The 18,301-nt window shown below is 35.2% G+C and overlaps 1 protein-coding gene across 1 annotated transcript in view; it reads right to left on the bottom strand.

Annotated features, from left to right (window-relative positions):
* Nucleotides 1-18,301, bottom strand: part of ELOVL2 (ELOVL fatty acid elongase 2) — a 94,024-nt gene that overhangs the window by 72,590 nt on the left and 3,133 nt on the right. The window contains exon 2 of the mRNA XM_015587266.2: nucleotides 2,707-2,906. Within this exon, the coding sequence (XP_015442752.1) occupies nucleotides 2,707-2,906 (200 nt within the window). The remainder of the gene's footprint in view (nucleotides 1-2,706; nucleotides 2,907-18,301) is intronic.

Raw genomic sequence — 18,301 nt, 5'->3', positions numbered from 1 at the left:
CGGCTCCCCCTGCCGGGCGGGCGGTGATTTGCAGGCCCAGTTGGCGGCTGCCGCGCGCGGCCAACGTTCGCAGAGTCTCCGCAAGGACCCACCCGCCACCGGCCTCTGTCCCCAGCCCCCGGAGGCTGCGATGGCTGTGCAAGCAGTGGGGAGGACGAGGATGTAGAGGGCTAGGGCACTGGTCCTGCTGTTAGTTGGGCTCCGTGGCTTTCAAGCATATCTTAAAGAGGGAATGGCTCTTGCTCATGCAGGTTTGTGTGATGTGTGGTTTAGCTATACCGGGTTCCTTTAGGGATGAGCTAGGTTGAGAATCAGTCGGGGTTTTAGATTCTTTTATTTTTGCTGCCCTCAGAGGATCTTATTCCTAGGACCTAGAGCGACCATTGGCTTTAACACTTGGTGAACAGAAAGTGTGGGATCTTAGATCCTGGGCTTTATTATTTTTATTTTTTATTTTTTTTTTGTCGCCGAAGGTAAAAGATGACTTGTGTTACCTGACCTTTATTCATTTTTAGCATTAGGAATGTGTGCTTGCTTTTTTATTTGGCCAGTGTAGTAAACTGAAATGCAGGCAAAATAAACACGTTTATTGGAGTTAGGAACATTATACCCGGATTTGCACAGAGGAAACTGCCATGTAAACAGCATTCCACACTTGAAGTAATGCAGACGTATTTGCAGTTTTGAAAAGGAGCAGACTGAATAAACAGATGCCAGGTATAAGTCATAATTGTCATATAATTACCTAATTAGAGTTTCCTATATTTGGAGTGCTCACTATCAGGTACATTTGTATTTGCTTACATTAGACCAAAAATGTATTTGTTAACCAAGTCTCATAAAATATTATCAGTGGGCTCAGGAGTCAGTCTTGTCACATACTGTCTGTGTGGTATTGGATTAGTTACCTAACCATTCTATGCTCCCCTTTCCTGGTAAAAATGGGAATAAAAATAACACACGGCATATTGTTGTTAGGATTAATGTTGTGGCAGCTTGACCCTGCCATTTCCTGCTCCAACAAGTTAGTTCCTGACTACTCCCCTCCCCCTTAACCAGTCAGCCAATCATTGTTCTTCCTTATATGGAACATCTGCAGCTGTGTAGAAATGCAGATATAGAAGACTGTATAAAACTGCCGGCTATGTTACAATTGGGGCTCAGCCTTTGGATGAGAATCTTTTGAGCCGTTGTTGGTATCAATATATGCTGCTTCCTGCTTATAGCCTTGGTGTCCCATCTCTCTGTTCGAGAATCTCGCAACATTGTGAGTAAAACTCTAGAAAAATGTCTGGTGCAAAAGTACTAGTTATTGATATTGTTATTGATCTGATGCCTGTGGGAATCAGAAAATGATATTCAGTTTAATTCTGGCATATTTTTATAGAAAGTGTCTATATAGCCAAAACCAAACTCACAATTTGATGCCGTTTCCTTTCATTTATTCACTTTGTTCACTCAACAATATTTGAATGTGTGCTATGTCAGGCATTGTGCTAGCAGCTGGGGATACTGTGATAGACACACAACACAGCACCTGCCATCAGTCTATGATCATATTATGACATCCAGACACTGGAAGGAAATTCACCCAAATATTCACCAAATATTAAGTGTTTGTTCCTCAATAGCAGTATTTTGGAATGAGTTTTTTCCTTTTTTTTATTTTCCAGATTTTTAAAACATATTTTACATTTTTAAAGCCATAAAAATAGCTTCCACATTCTGTGAATATTGAACTATAAAAAATAGGATCTGAATTTCACTGTATCATTAATCTGATGTAGTAGAATGTGAATTCTTAATCTAGTGATCCTCAGATGTTATTGTGTATAAATTGCACCTGAGGACTTAATCAACTGCAGACACCTGGGACCCATCCAAATGGCCTCAGGTGCAAACCAGGAATACAACTTTTTAACAAGCGTCACAAATGATGCTAATTTAGGCGGGTGGCCCATGGGCCATATTTTGAGAGTACAAGTCCATCATCTACTTAGGGAAAACTATTTTTCTAACAAGATTAAGAGGGGAAAAGTGTGACAACCAGCCTCTAAGCACACTGCTGTTTGCTTGCAGGAATTGTGCCATTAATGTCATCTATACCTTGCAGAGTTTACCAGGTTAACATGTGGAAGGAACTCTTAAGCTTTGAATTATTCCTATACTTCTTCCTACCATTTACCCTGATAATCATCATTTTACGTTTATGTAAAAAAAAATATCAACACACAGGGCCAGAAGGTGGTCTAAAAAGCTATGTATGTCTTATCTATTTCTTAAAATACTATTTTATGGCTTGCTTTCACTACAATAAAGGAGAAAAAGAAACAGCCAGAGGATATTTTTTTTTCTACCAATATTTCATTAAATAGAAAAAGGAAGTGGTTCTACCTCTATAAACATAAAACTGGAATAGTACCTATCACTCTAACCACTTATGCATTCCCACTTATTTAGCAATAAAAATATTTTAATAGGCCATCAACATGATTTTATAGTATTTTCTTTATTTCTTTATTATTTCTTCTCTTGTATGGCTTACACAAAAGCCGGAATCTGCTTGTGGTTCTTAGCTGTAGGGCAAGACTGCATTGAGCATGTGTAGCAGTTAAAGTGTCACGATAACAAAATTATAACTTAATCATGTTTTAGAAATAGAGATCAGACATTCTTTCTTTTTTATGTATATATTTTATATTTTACAGGTGAACAATGTCTATCTCAGAGAGGTTAGAGATGACCAACAACTCATAAGTCATACTACTAAAGCCTGATTTCCTGATCCCTTGTCCAGTGTTCTCATTGTCGGTACTGTGTTTCCAGCACTCTAGAAACAGACTCGAAGTTACATCCTTTTCTTGGCCATATAATCTGGCTTTGTGTAAAGACAGCTCTGTCTGTACCTGTGAGTTTAAAAATGAGAAATAAGATGAAGAGTAAAGTCAGATAAGGTCACATTGGCACAACTAGGTTACCACCAACAAATTTAGTGCACCTTTTACTCCGTATTATCAGGGGTAAGGATTTATGTTAAAGCCATATATGTATCTCCTTTTCATTTGATTGGAATAGAGTAACAAGTGGACAATCATTACCTTTTATCGATCAAAGTAAAAAGAGATTTCTGTTCATGTACTTAAAAATATTTACTGAGTACTGTGTTCCAATACAATGTTCTAGAGCAGGGGTTGACAAATTATAGCCACAGGCCAAATCTGGCCAGCTGCCTGTTTTGTAAATAAAGTTTTATTAGAACACAACCATGCCCATACATTTACATTTTATCTATGGTGGCTTTGAGCTACAATGGCAGAGTTGAGTAGTTCTGAAAGAAATTGTATGTCTTGCAAATCCTCAAATATCTACTGTTTGGCCTTTTATTAATCTAGAATCTAAATGTTATGACTAAGACCTTCAACAATATAGATAGATCCTTTTCTTTTACGAAGCTTATATTTTAATGAGAGATGTCATGAAGAAATAATATTAAGATAATGACTTGGAGGGGGTCACGTTAGATAAGATGGTCAGGAAAAGCCTCTCTAAGCAGATGATATTTGACTTGAGATCTCAATGGCAGAACAAGCCAGCTATGAAGCCATGAGAACATCTAGGGGAAATCTTCTAGATGGAAAAAAGAGCGAATGAAAATGCTCTGAGACAGAAAAACTGGGCTTTTTTGAGGAACAGGAAGGTGGCCAGTATGTCTGAATGTGTGAGTCAGGGGTTGCAATTGGAGGCAAGACCATATTCCCCTCATCTACTCTTGTAGATAGAGATCTATGTATATCTTGACACCATGGCCATTAGCCCCTGCTTTGAGGCCCTATCTTTGAGGACCTCAGCCCTAGGGAAACTGACAGGACATTCTCAAGTGATGTCCACTGCTCAGCTGTATCCATCCCAGTTCAAGAAACACTAGTAGGGTCATTAGTTTGTACTCTTACAGCCATATGACTTTCTTTTTTGTTTTTTTGTTATGCTCATTTTATCACTTATTTTTTTGAAGCATTCATTCACTTTATCATGTTGTCTTTCATATGTACAATTTTCATTAAATTGTATTTATTGATTTCCTTTTAATATATATATTTTTAAAAAACAAATGTCACATGGCACAGGCATAGAATGGGGCAGCCTATTTCACACGGAAGATGAGATGTCACAGTCCATCTGGACAACCTGCAAGCACTTTTTACCCTACACAATGGAGCAGCTGTTCCTTTCTCAGGTGTACCCTTGGAGGTTAACCTGAGGCAGTAGTTCCCCAGCCTATTTTTGTTGCAAAACTAGTCTGCACGTAACCTGAGGTCTAGATATCAATTGAAGAGAGAAATGGCTGATTAAAACCCAGCCATTCAGGTCTCAAGGAGAGACACATTGCATGGACTCCCCTTGCCCATTCCCCCTTATAGGTGTGCATGTATGTGTCAAGGGAAGAGGGATTGTAGCCACACATCCTTTTCTGCAAGAAATACTCATGTCTAGAATGAGAGTGGTAGTGATTAATTAATCATTTTGGAGTTTATAATTTTCTAGCCTATTGTAAAACTTGGTTAGAAATAGCTAATCTATAACATTATTTTTACAACATTATTGTAAGTTATTGAGATGTTAACAATGTGAAAATCGGTAATGATAAAATTTGTATGAGCACATAAAATGTAATAGATTCCTCCCTGACTTTAGCCTTAACTTTAAACTGACTTCTGCGTATTCTTTCCATCATTATCCAGAAAAAAAGCCATTCAATATTAAAACCATATATGCCAACAAAAAACTACTCAAAATTTTTGTTGATTCCACCAAAATGAAAGTAAGGAATTTGAATTTTTTAAGATGACAGGTTAATAAAAAATAGCTAGAAGAGTATAGTTTTATTAAACATTAATTAGCCAATATATTTGTTCTAATAGGTATTCAATGAGGGTAGTGAATAACAGTCCCCAAATAGTTAACATTTTATTTTACCAATATATTGGTGAACGAGACTTCCAGAGGAGATAGAGAAACCGAAATGAAGAGCCTTTTACTTGACATAGGTTTCAATCATGTGCATTGTTGCAACCCAAGGAACTTCTTCAATATCTAGGAAACAGACCAAAGGAATCCTAAGATTAATCCAGAAGTCATAGCAGGCAGCCTCAGTTTATAGCTTCGTCATTCTTTTAGCTCAGATGTGGTATTTGCAGGTAACTAGCAGGTATCTGATATAAACCATGCTAAATGATTTACAACAGTAGCTCATATAATCCTTACAACAGTCCTGTGACTAGTCCCATTGTATAGATGAGGAAACTGAGGCTCAAAGAGGTTAAGTAATACACTGTATAAATTTCCAAAAGTTGTCTTTTTTTTTTAACATTGCAATTGGTTGATGCATCTTTTCAGTCTCTCTTAATCTCTACTTGCCCCCTCCAACCTTTTTATTTTCTCCTTTGTTTTCTTGCAATTTATTTGTTTTATGTTATAAAATTTTCCAGTCTAGATTTTGTTGATGGTATCTCTAGCATACAGGTTGACATGTACTTCTGACTACTGTGTTTTTGTAAAATTGTTACTAGCTTTAGAAGCTTGAGCAGATTCAAGTTAGAATTTGGTTGGCAAGAAAACTTCATAGGTAGTAGTGTGTATTTCCATCAGGAGGTACATAATATCTTATTGTCACTCTTTTTGAGATGTTTAGGCATCAGTTGACGCTCAGTATCTACATCCAGTGATTCATTAGGGGTAGCAAAATTGTGATATTCCAGCTCTGTTATGCCTTCATTTTATTAGCTAGATACTTCCAGAAACTTTCCTTTTTGTACACTTTGGTTAACCATGGCATAGTTTGTATGGGAAAGACAGGGTAAATGACAGTTTTAAAATGAACAGTTTGTTCAGTAGCAATGTAAAAATCCAAGCAGAGAGTTGAAAATTTAGATATGGAAATAAGAGTAAATGGGATTTGGAATTACTCAGGCTAGCTCCCAATATCAACAAAGCCACATTACCCAACTTGCTTTTAAATATCTATCATGTTCTATCTGAAAGTAGAGTGACTTTGAAAGAGTTCTTTAAAATTTATGTAAGTTCTGAAAAGGGAAAAAGTTTTAATAGAAGGCTTTATTTAATGTGATTTGTCCTTTTCAAGGTAATAGGTCAGAACTCAGGAGGAACATGAGTCATGAAGTTTTGGAGTAAAATATTAGTTGGATCTCTCATTAAACTATTTGGATAGAACAGCACATATGACAAACAAAAGTCTTGATATAGTCTGCCACCATTCTATAACTAGTTCTTAAGGGTAATTTATAATTAATTTAGTCATGCAAATACTTTAGTTTACATCAGAATTTGACTTAAAATGTTAATTTCAACTGTCTCTGTAGTTTCCGTCATATAGTAGACATTCGATTTCTATTTAAGACAGACCTACTTTTTTTTATCTCATGCCACCTAAAGTTTCTGTGATATTCTAATGAAAACCTCATTAGATTCAAAAGTCTTCTAAAAGTATATTAATATTATTATCAGAGAAATGTAGTTCCTGAACAAATGCTAATTTAATAATATAACTTACATATACATTATCACAAAAAAAGGTCATCATTACTCTTTCAAGGCCTGAACCATGCTAGCACTGAGGGTTTACAACAAAATTGGGAAATGTAGTTCCAGCTATTTTCTATTAATTATGATGGCTGCATTAGGAGTTTGTGTTTCATAGGTTAGGTTTCATCTCCACATTTCTGATAGACACTAGCAGAGAAGAACCTCAGCATGGGGCCTGTTGAATTCTAATACTTGTTGCAATTTAGGAAACTAGGAATTCACTTCTAGGAAACTTACCTATGTTAGAGCATGAGATGAGGTTAGCTAGCAAGTGCATGGCCAAGTAACATTTCTTATTATCACTGAAAGAAGTAAAATTTACCTCCTTTGCATTTTTCTCTATTTTTTTGTCCACAAAAAGACATATGCTTCAATTTATATGTGCCTATCCTGATCATCCCCGCTGCGTGAAACTAAGTGAAGTGTAGTGATGTTTCCAGTTGAATTTGTGCTTACTTGCTCTTTACGTTAAGGTCTGCAGCAGCTTTAAAAGGCAATATACCAATAGCTAGAATTCTTAGTGCAAACATTTATGTCATTTCTAGTGAACCAAAGTTACTAAATTATTGAATTTTGATCTACAGTCGTCATTAAAGACCCCACATTTGGAGGATGGCCTCTTTTACCATGCAACTTTGGACTCACCCTGCTTCCCCAACCCTCACCTCACCTCTGAACTTTCTAGCAAGTAGTATTTAGCTTTGGACCTTGCTAAATAAACTTCTGCTGACTGTACATAATTTTATCCTACAGACTTTAGCACGCTCTTTCATAATACTACTCAGAGCATACGAATAAATGCAAAGGCCTGACCACTTTTTGAATTCCTTAAACAAACAGTCTAAAACAAACCGATGTCCTTTGGAACTGGCTGAGGAACAGGTCAATAGCCTTTACTCCACTTCAGAAACAAGAAAGAGCAAGTAGAAAAAAAAAAAAGGCATGTTTTAATGAGACTGATAAAGACTATTCTGCCAAAAGATGGGTTGCATTCCAAAATTTAAAAAATGAAATAATATAGCCCAAAGGAGAAGTATATAATTTCAGAGGCCTCTAAAGGTCATCTAATAAAGTCTTCACAAAAAAGAAGGTAATGGCAACTTTTAATTCTTTGCTGCTTTCTGCAAATGAGAAGAGCTGAGGAAATAAACTGTTAACACTAAAACAGAGCAGAAACTCCTATTACAGCCAAGTTGTGGTGGTGGAGCGGTCTTCTCAGACAGTGTCCTCATTAGGGTTGTTAATGAATGTCCATCTGCACTCTATTTGTCTAGCAGTATTATCTGGAACTCACTGATATTAAGTATCTATCAAAAGCCTAATTGAGAGAGGAATTTTTAATGGGAATTTGTCATTCTTGTGGTCTTATCTGACTAGTCTAGATGCATCCCTGTATTAAGCCAGCTCTTTAGAAAGCTAAAGACATGGACCAGATCAAATTGGCCCCCCACTAAATTGTTTGACTCATAACTTGGCACAACACCATCATTTTATATTAAGAGATACCATAACAAGCGCCCTTATGAAATGCTTTTTATCTTAATGTAGCTAACTTTTAAAAAATCATTTGTTCTACTAGAAGAGACTTGAAATAGACAAAAACTTTCAACTTGTTTTTAAATGGCTTTAGTATGTATGTTTGTACTAGAATAATTTTCACTTGCTCTAGTTACTAGAAAAATCATCAAAATGGATTCTAAATTGTTAATCAAATAGCAAATACCTTCGGGAAGACCAAACCTCATTCATTCATTTACTCACTCAGTCATTCATCTATTCAAGAGGTTTTCTGAGCACTTTTCGTGTGTGCCACTAGCATGCCTTTCAGTAAAAAAAAATCTCTTCAAATCTTTTGCCCATTTTTAATTGTTTTTTTTATTATTATTATTGAATTTTGAGAGTTCTTCGTATATTCTGGATGTAAGTTCTTTATCAAATATGCATGTTTTCTTCTAGTCTATGGCTTTTTTCTTTTAACAATGCCTTTCAAAGAGTTTTAATTTTGATTAAGTCCAAGTTTTCATTTTTTTAAATGAATTGTTTTTGATATTTGTTGTGTATAAGAAATATTTGCCTTCCTGAGGTCACAAAGATTTTTCCCTCTATTTTTTCTAGAAAATTTGTAGTGTTTTGTTTCGTATCGGGTCTGTGTGGTTCATTTTCAATTAGTTTTTGCATTTGCTGCAAGGGCTGAGTAAAAGGTGTTTGTTTATTTGTTTCTTTTGGCATATGGAATTATTCTAACACCATTTGTTGAAAAGATTATCTTCTTACTTTTGAGTTGACTTTATCAAAAATCAATTGACCATATATGTATGGGCCTATTTCTGGACTTTCTGTTCTGGTCCATTGATCTGTATTTATCTTATAACTGGTATCAGGCTGTTTTGATTACTGTTTCTTTAGGATAAGTCTTGAAATCAAGTTTTGTAAGTTTTCTCTTGTTTTTTTTTCCTTCAAAATATCTTGGCTATTCCAACTGCTTCGCTTTCCATATAAATTTTAGAATCAGCTTAACATTTCACAAAAAGTTTTGCAGAAAGTTCAATTGGGATTGTGTTGAATCTGTAGATCATTGGGAGAGAATTGATATCTTAATAATATTGTTTTCTAATCCATGAATGATTATTTCTTCCCATTTATTTAGATCTTTGACTTCTTTCATCACTGTATTGTAGTTTTAAGCATGTCTTACATGTGTCTTGTTAGATTTATACCCAAGTATTTAATGTTTTTTGGTACTATTATAAATGATTTAAAATTCTTTCAATTTATGATTGTTTGTTGCTAGCTATATAGAATTACCATTGATTTTTGTACATTGACATTCTATCTGTGGCTTTGCTAAACTTACTTATTTGTTCTAGAAGCTTTTTTGTGCATTCTCTGAGATTTTCTACATCTACAATCATGTCACCTGTGAATAGGGACAGTGTATTTCTTCCTTTTTCAACTGTATCCTTTCTTTTTTCTTAAATCCGAGAATATAAAAAACTTATATGTTCTGTGAAAGTGGTAGAAAAGAGAATGAATACCAAACTATTAACATTGTTCTCTAATATGTGGAAATGTGACACCTGAAAATCCAATTAGAGGCTTTCAATGTCTTTTATCCCAAACAAAAAGCATCTTACAACAAAACTGAGAAAAAGATTTTTTTAATCCATATCCTCACCCCTTCCCCCTTTGGCAACCATCAGCTTGTTCTCTGTATTTATGGATTTATTTCTGTTTCGTTTATTCATTTTGTTGTTGTTGTTTTGTTTCGACTCCACGTAGTGAAATCATATGATATTTCTCTTTGTCTGACTTATTTCACTTAGCACAATACCCTCTAGATTCATCCATGTTGTCACAAATGGCAAGATTTCATTCTTTTTATAACTGAGTAATATTCCTTTATATATATATATGTATATATGTGTGTGTATATGTGTGTGTGTGTATATATATATTACACACATATACACATCTTTTTTATCCATTCGTCTATTGATGGACACTTAGGTTGCTTCCATATCTTGGCTATTGTAAATAATGCTGCAAAGAATATAGTGAATTATATATCTTTTCAAGTTAGTATTTTGGATTTTTTCCGATACTCAGAAGTGGAATTTCTGGATCATGTGGTGGTTATATTTTTAATGTTCTGAGGAACTTGTTTTCCATAGTAGATAGCCATTCTGACAGGTGTGAGGTGATATCTCATTGTGATTTTAATTTGCGTTTCCCCGAGGATTAGTTGAACATCTTTTCAATAGTCTATTAGCCATCTGTATGCCTTCTTTGGAGAAATATCTATACAGGTCCAATGCCCATTTTTTAATCGGAACATTTGTTTCTTTTTGGTGTTAAGTTGTATGAGTTTTTTTTTTTTAATATAAATTTTCGATATTAATCCCTTATCAGATGTATCATTGGTGTATATCTTCTCCCATTCTATAGGCTGTCTTTCTGATGGTTTTCTTTGCTGTGCAAAAACTCTCATTTTATGTAGTCCCATTTGCTTTTTCCTTTTGTTGCCTTTGCCTGAGGAGACATATACAAATAGATTTTGCTAAGGCTGATGTCCAAGAGTTTACTGCTTATGTTTTCTTCTAGGAGTTTTATGGTTTCAGGTTTTAAATTGGTCTTTAGTTCATTTTGAATTTATTTTTGTATATGGTGTAAAAAGGTGGTCCAAGTTCATTTTTCCTTTTTTGCATATATTTGTCCAATTTTCCCAATACTATTTATTGAAGACACTGCCTTTACCTTTATTGTATATTTTTGCATCATAGATTAAATAACAATATAGGCATGGATTTATTTTGGGGCTCTCTATTCTGTTCCATTGATTTATGTGTCTGTTTTTATGCCAGTACCATACTGTCTTGATTATTGTAGCTTTGTAGTATAATTTGAAATCTGGGCGTGCCATACCTCCCACTTTGTTCTTTCTCAAGTTTTCTTTGGGTATTCTGTGTTTTTTTTTGTTTTTGTTTTTGGTTTTTTTTTTGTGATTCTATATAAATTTTAGGATACATTGTTCTAGTTTTGAGAAGAATATCATTGGTATTGCTGTTTTCTTTTCTTGATTTATTACATCGATCAGGACTTCCAATGTGATGTTGAATGGGAGTATGATAACCAGCATCCATTCCTTGTTCCTGATATCAAGGGTAAAGCTTTTAGTCTTTCACTATTAAGTATGCTGATGATTGTAAGACTTTTTTGTAGATATCCTTTATCGGGTTGAGGGAATTTCCTCTTTTCCTAGTTTACCAAGAGTTTTTAAAAAAATATTATAAATATTAAAATAAATATTATTAAAAATATTATAAGTGGATATTGAAATTGGCCAAATGCTTTTGCCATATTTGTTCAGGCAGTCATATGTTTTTTCATTGATAAATTTCATTGATTAATTTTTGAATATTGAATTATCCTTTCATTTCTTGGATAAGCTCACTTGGTCATGATGTATTACCATTCTTATATATTGCTGAATTCCATTTGCTAATATTTTGTTAAGAATTTTTTTGCATTTGTGTTCTTGAGAGTTATTATTCTGTTTTGTTTTTGTTTTATAATGTCTTTCTTTGGTTTTGGAATCAGAATTAAGCTGGCCTCAATAAATGAGTTGGGAAGTCCTCCATCCTATTTTATTTTCTGATACTACTACTTCTTTAAAATGTTTTGTAGCACAGACCATTGAACTCAATTGAGCAAGAAGCTTCTTTTATCAGAAAAAAATTTAAATATGAATTCATTTTTTTTAATAGACATAAGACCACTCATGTCATATATTCCTTCTTGAGTGAGCCTTGGTAATTTGTGTCTTTCAACAGTTTATTTTATCTAAACTGTTAAACCTATGGGTGTAATGTTGTATATCACATTCTCTTATTGTCCTTTAAATGTATGCAAGATCTGTAGTGATGGTCTTTCTTTCATTCCTAATATTAGTAATATGAGTTCTCTCTTATATCCATGATCTGGCTAGAGGTTTATCTTTTCAAAGAATCAGCTTTCGCTTTCAGTTTTCTTTAATGTTTTTCTGTTTTCAGTATCATTGGTTTCTGCTCTTCCTATGTTATGTCCCTCCTTCATTTGCTTTGGGTTAGTTTACTTTTCTTTTTCCAATTTCTTAATGTAGAATATTAGATTATTGATTCGAATTTTTTTCTTTTCTGACGTAAGCGTGTTTTGCTATAATTTTCCCTCTACGCATTGCTTTAGCTACATCCCACACATTTTGTTTGATATGTTCTGATTTAATTTTTATACAGTTCTAAATATTTTTTATTTTCCCTGTGATTTCCTATTTTAATCATGTGTTATTTAGTAATTTTTCATTTAGAAAGATTTGGTTTTTTTCCAGATATCTGTTTGTTATGGATTTATAATTTAATTCTAGGTGGAAAACCAGAGGAGAAAAGGAGCAATTAGGGGGATCGTTTTATAAACTATGTAAATGTCTAACCAATGTATTATATACTTAAAACTAATTTAAAAAAAGAAACATACTTCATATGATTTTAATTCTTTTAAATTTGTGGAAGCATTCTAAATATGGCCTATCTGGGCGAATGTTCCATGTGTACTTGAAAAGAATGTGTATTTTGCTGTTGTCGGGTGGAATGTTGGTTTTACCCAATGTCAGCTAAGTCAACTTGGCTCATAGTATTAGGTTGCCTTAATCTTTAATTAATCAGTCTACCTTCAAGTAATATTATACTGCTTGTCATATATTATAAGAATGTTATGACAGTGTACTTCCAATTCTCTGCTTCAACAGCTTTTGTGCTGTTGTCAGCATACATTTTTCTTTTGTATACGCCATAATTCTACAATTCTTCAACTTATAGCTACTGTTTTTGTTTTAGGTAATCAATTATCTTTTAGAGCAATTAAAAGCAAAATATCTTTTATATTTTACTTTCAGTTTAATAATTTCTGGATATCTTCATTGCTTTGTGTAGATCCAGCTTTCTGTCAAGCATCATATTCCTCTGCCTGTAGAATTTACTTGACCTTGTCTTGTATTATAGGTCTTTTGGTAATGAATTCTCTTAGTTTTTTGTTTGTCTCACATTTATTTGAGATTAAAAACATTTTACCTGTGGTAGCAGAGTGTCTAAAGATGAATGTTGTCAGTTCCTCTTTTCCCATAAGTACGTTAAGAGGTAAAATCTATTTTCCCTCTCCTTAAATCTGGGCTGATTTTGTGACTTGCTGTAACCAATGAATATGGCCAAGTAATCATGTGCCAGTTCTGAGTCTTGCCTATAAGAGGACTGGCAGCTTCTGCATTTGCTGAGGAAACCAGATACTTGGATGTAAAGTAGCTCAAGCATACTGCTGAATTATGAGATACTATGTGAAGAGAAAAAAAAGACACGTGGAAGAACACTAGCCACCACATTTGTAAGTGAAGCCCTCTTAGATCTTCTATCCTAGCCCAGCTATCTGCTAAATTTAGGTAAATGAACAACATCGGCTGATTCCATACCAAACAAAAATAATAGCTTTATTCCTGCCCAAACTCCCAACCCCATTACAAAGCGATAATAGAAGTCAGACAGATATTTAGTCCATTTAAAAAATGTTTTCATGTTCTCAACATATACCCTATTGCTTGCGCCCAGATAGAATCACTCCTCTACCACTGATATGCCAGTGAATAAGAATGAGAACTTAAATTTACATATGGCTAGTTCTCTTACTTTCTAGTAATTCATGGTTATTAGTTCTACAATAGCTGATTGTGTGGACTAGTAGTAATAATTTTTCTATGTACATTCAACTAACAGAATTTTATTAAATATAGCTTATATCTCTTTTTCAGTTACACTCACTAAGACTTCAGATAGTCAGGATCTACTAACATTTTTATTCAGTTAAAAAAAATCTTGCATATTTTCTTCATTCAAATTTTAAAGTGTATTGTGACAGAAGAGAGGAAAGATTGTTTTATCCTTTATAAATTGGGTTGCCACTTTTCAGCCACAAGTCTAGCTAATTATGCCCACAGAGGGCCAGAGCCTTGTGTCTAGGCTTAGTGACATGAGACTCTCTTGTGAGATTCAGCCTGCCATTCAGCCTTAGAAAAAACAAAACTGGCTATAATAATGTGTTAATTTATGTGACTATCTAGAGATTTTCAGTCTTTTTATTTATTTTCTATAGCTTTCTCTCAAGGATGTTGTCAAGAGAAAGCTACCATTATCAACCTGAAGAAGCATATAAGCAGATGTCCCTCACTCACTTGTGTCCATTCTACAGAATGACAGAAATATCTTCCTCAAGCTAGTAACTGGTAGAGTAATAGAGAGAAAGATGAATTCCTGAAATACATATAAAAATAAAATACCTGCTATTAGAAAGTCTTTATTAAGGATATGAAAGATCTAGTGATTGTACTTCAGGTGGAATAAGGTTTTGTGGGTTTTTTGTTTGTTTGTTTGTTTTTGCTATTGACTGATATTTATCATTATTCATGGCAACTCCCCCAGTTGCCATGAGTGTTGGTTTGAGATAGCCAAGTGTGTTTCTGAACTTACTCAAAGCTGGAGAAAACTGCTGCCTTACTCAAAGTGACACTTTCATTTTTTGCTCACATTATGCCCATGTCCAGTGACTTGTCAAGTGAGGATAGAAAGGCCCCATTCTATTGACCTAATTCAGGACCACTCTGAAGGGCCATTTCACCTCCAGAGCACCCCATAGGATCTAATGAGTTCTTCTCCCACTGTCTAATCCTGTTTCCTTCACTCTCTCACAGATGTTGATCCCAAGAGCACTGCTCAGGAAACTTTCTCCATCTCAGAGACTGTTTCCCAGGGGGAAACGGGACCATGACCAATATATTCAGATAGCTGAATATTTATGGAAAACTCTAAAATTTCAAATGAAACTGCCATTACTCAGCTTTAATAATTATCAACTACCAGCCAGTTTTTGTTTCATCTAAACTCTCACTTGCTTCCCCTAATTCTTTCTTAGCTTATTTTAAAGCAAATACTAGATATTGTAAATTTCAATCTATGAATGTATCAGGATGTAGCTCTCAAACATAAGAACTCTTCTTTTTTAAAACCACAACTGCTCTGCCATTATCATATCTTAAAAATTAATAATAATTTCTTAATACCAACATAGTCAGTGTTCAATTAGTTTCAATTAGGATCTAGTTTCAATTAGGTCCCCCACATTGCAACTGATTGATATTTTAAAATTCTCTTTTGATCTATAGATGCTCTTTCTCTCATCAATTTTTAAACAGTATAATTTTGGATTTTTTATGATTACCATACTTGCAGTCACAGGAGCTTGTGGGAATGTATGTGACTAACGGTAGCTCTCTTTTGAGGCTTTTTTATGAGCCAGGCACTGTGGCAAGTGCTTTGTACATATTACCTCATTTAATCCTTATAATAACCCAGTGAGTTAGGTATTATTGACCCCATTTTGTAGGCATAAAGTGGAAGGTTAGGGAAATAAAATAATTTGTCTGGAAACACATAGTTAATAAGAAACAGCTGAGATTCAGAACCATGTCATTCCAAAGTTCATATCCTTAACATCGAGGGTGCACTGTCTGGGTAGATGGGAAAAATTAATGCCATCGTGAGTGTGGGTTTTATTATTCTTGGTACTTTTATGGATGTTTGAGATATTTCTTAGGTTAACAAAGGAATTAGAATGCCATCATAAAATGTCCATGTAATCCATCTAAATCAACAGACATGTACTGAGCACCTTCTGTGTACACAGAACTGGTTAAGAGCTGGGCAAAATCAACAGAAAGACTATCTTTGATCACTGCCTTCCAAATGCTCATAATCCAGAGGCTGGGATGAAGAGAGACAGATACACAATTACATGCAATGAAAAGAGGACCACGGTAAATGCTATCATAGAGCTACCGATAAAAAGTGATGCAGAACAGAGAGAATTCTAATTTGAGAAGATTAGAAAAAGCTTTTGGAGAACATGAGACCTGCAAGGCCCTTGAATGATGAGTAGGATGTTAGCAATCAAAATTCAGGTGGATGGGGAGTGAAGATAATAATACTAAAGTGTAACACCACGTTCTAATGACGTTTATGTAGGGCATCTGTTTTCCACTGTTAATTTTGTGGAAATGCACAAAGCATTCCTGGCAGCTTTCTCTACAACTCAGAAACTTGCACAAGAGGTAGATGAGAGCTAACTCCTCACCCACCTCCACCACCTCTCCAGGCAGGATCCAGGCTGGGGCAGTAGTAAGGGCATATTGACCATCCATAATAATTGGCAATTATCTCATTGCTGGTCCCTTTTAAAAGGCCCAGGATTGTGTTTGGATTTCTAGTGGCCACGGTCCCTGTGAGCCCTACTACAATTTATCTCATCAGCCTGCCCCTGACCTGAAGCTTCCTTCAGCTCTGTTGAGGTCAGGCAGCTTGCCAGCTCCACCTTGGCAAGAGAGGCTCTGTTCCCGAGATAACTAGTTTTCTGCCTCTCTGATTACAACCCCGGATTGTTCTTGGTGAGCCGGGAGGGCTATCACTCCAGGAGGCGGTCAAACCCCACGCTTAGCGCTCAGTGGTAGACCCTTCTGAGATTCCTTTTAAGTCTGTTACATTAAGAAAAAAAGCTCTTCTTTACAGTACTTAAAAGGCCTACTTCATTTTACATCTTAATTAGAGACACCTGTTTTTCTGGCTTTATGACATTAAGCGAAAAGAGAATGCTGATTGGCAAATTTTTCATTTCTATTTTGTTAGCCATCAGCAGCAAAAGCTTGACCTCTGGCTGCCTGACACTTTTTCCCAAGACTAGTTGTTCCCTTCCCATCTCCTCACACATACAGCAGTTGTTGTATTCTCAGAAAAGACAAGTAGGTTTTAACGTGAATCAAAGCAAAACCTAAGTAGAGAAGTAAATCTATCCATCCCTCCTCTCCAAATCATATGTAGCAATGAATGTAAAAGCCATTCGCTACCTTCCAAATGCTCACAATCCAGAGGCTGGGATGAAGAGGGACAGACAGATACGCAATTAGATGCAATGAAAAAGAGGGCCGTGGTAAATGCTATCATAGAGCTACCGATAAAAAGTGATGCAGAACAGAGAGAGAATTCTAATTGGGGACATTAGCTAAAAGTTTTACAAAGTGACAAGTCAACATGGAGGAAATTGCCCTTGTATTTAATATTTAATATTTAGAAATTCACATTTTTTAACTTTAGTTTTAAGATCATCCTATGTCCATATTCTACAAGACTAGCCCTTTTTAGATATATTGCTATAAGAACCGGACAATCAAGATTGAATAGGCAAATCTATTCCTTAACTAAACAAATTTGCTAAGCTTCACTGTGCCAAATTTATATTTTAGCACCCTCTGCTGGAGAAATCATGTGCACTTCTGATAAAAATGGGTAATAATTGCCAATGTGATTTTTGACTTGTGCTTTTTTCAAATATAGGCTCTGGAGAATGTCGTATTTAAAAAGAAGTTTCCCTTTTAAGCAAATTTCCTTCTGACAAAAACTGTTCATCTACCAGTGGTATTTGTCTCCTGCAGATCCTATAGAAGAAGAAATACAGATGCATATGCAGTCATTAATGTATGTGTAGTTTACACATTTGCAATATAAAAATATACTTAGTGAAAATTAAAAATGTGTAATACCATGTTTCTCTCCTTCATAACATGCCCCCCACCCCCCGCACCATGCTCACATATGCATAGGCTTATTAGCCTCCAATCTCTCTACAATGCCTTCTGAGTTATGTGCCAAATCTCAGTACAAATTATGTAATTCCTAGTCATTCATTCAACAAACTATGTGACAGGCACAGTGCTAAGGGCAGGAATTTCATTTCGAGCTAAATGGATGTTAAGTCTGTCTTCAGGGAGTTTATGACCTTATTGGGGAGCCGACTTTCACCAAATGAAGAGGTCAATAAGTTTTTAATTATGAACTGTGAGATATGCTTTGAAAGGATACAGTTTTCTGTGAATATGTAACAGATCTAACTTAGTTCAGCTAAGTCAGAAAGCAGTAATTAAGCTGGGATGAACTGAAGTCAATGGACAGGTGCTAACCAGCTGAAGAGCAGAGTGGGCGGGAAGAGAAAAAGCACTGCAGGTACAGAAAGCTATAGGTCGAGAGGGTGCCAGGGTTGTTCCAGGAGTGAAAGACTGCAAGGTTCCAGAGAAGAGATC

Source organism: Pteropus alecto, unplaced genomic scaffold, assembly GCF_000325575.1.
Source record: "Pteropus alecto unplaced genomic scaffold, ASM32557v1 scaffold121, whole genome shotgun sequence".
NCBI classification, from domain to species: domain Eukaryota; kingdom Metazoa; phylum Chordata; class Mammalia; order Chiroptera; family Pteropodidae; genus Pteropus; species Pteropus alecto.
Note: the sequence above shows the minus strand (reverse complement) of the source record. Positions and strands in the feature narration are given on the sequence as shown.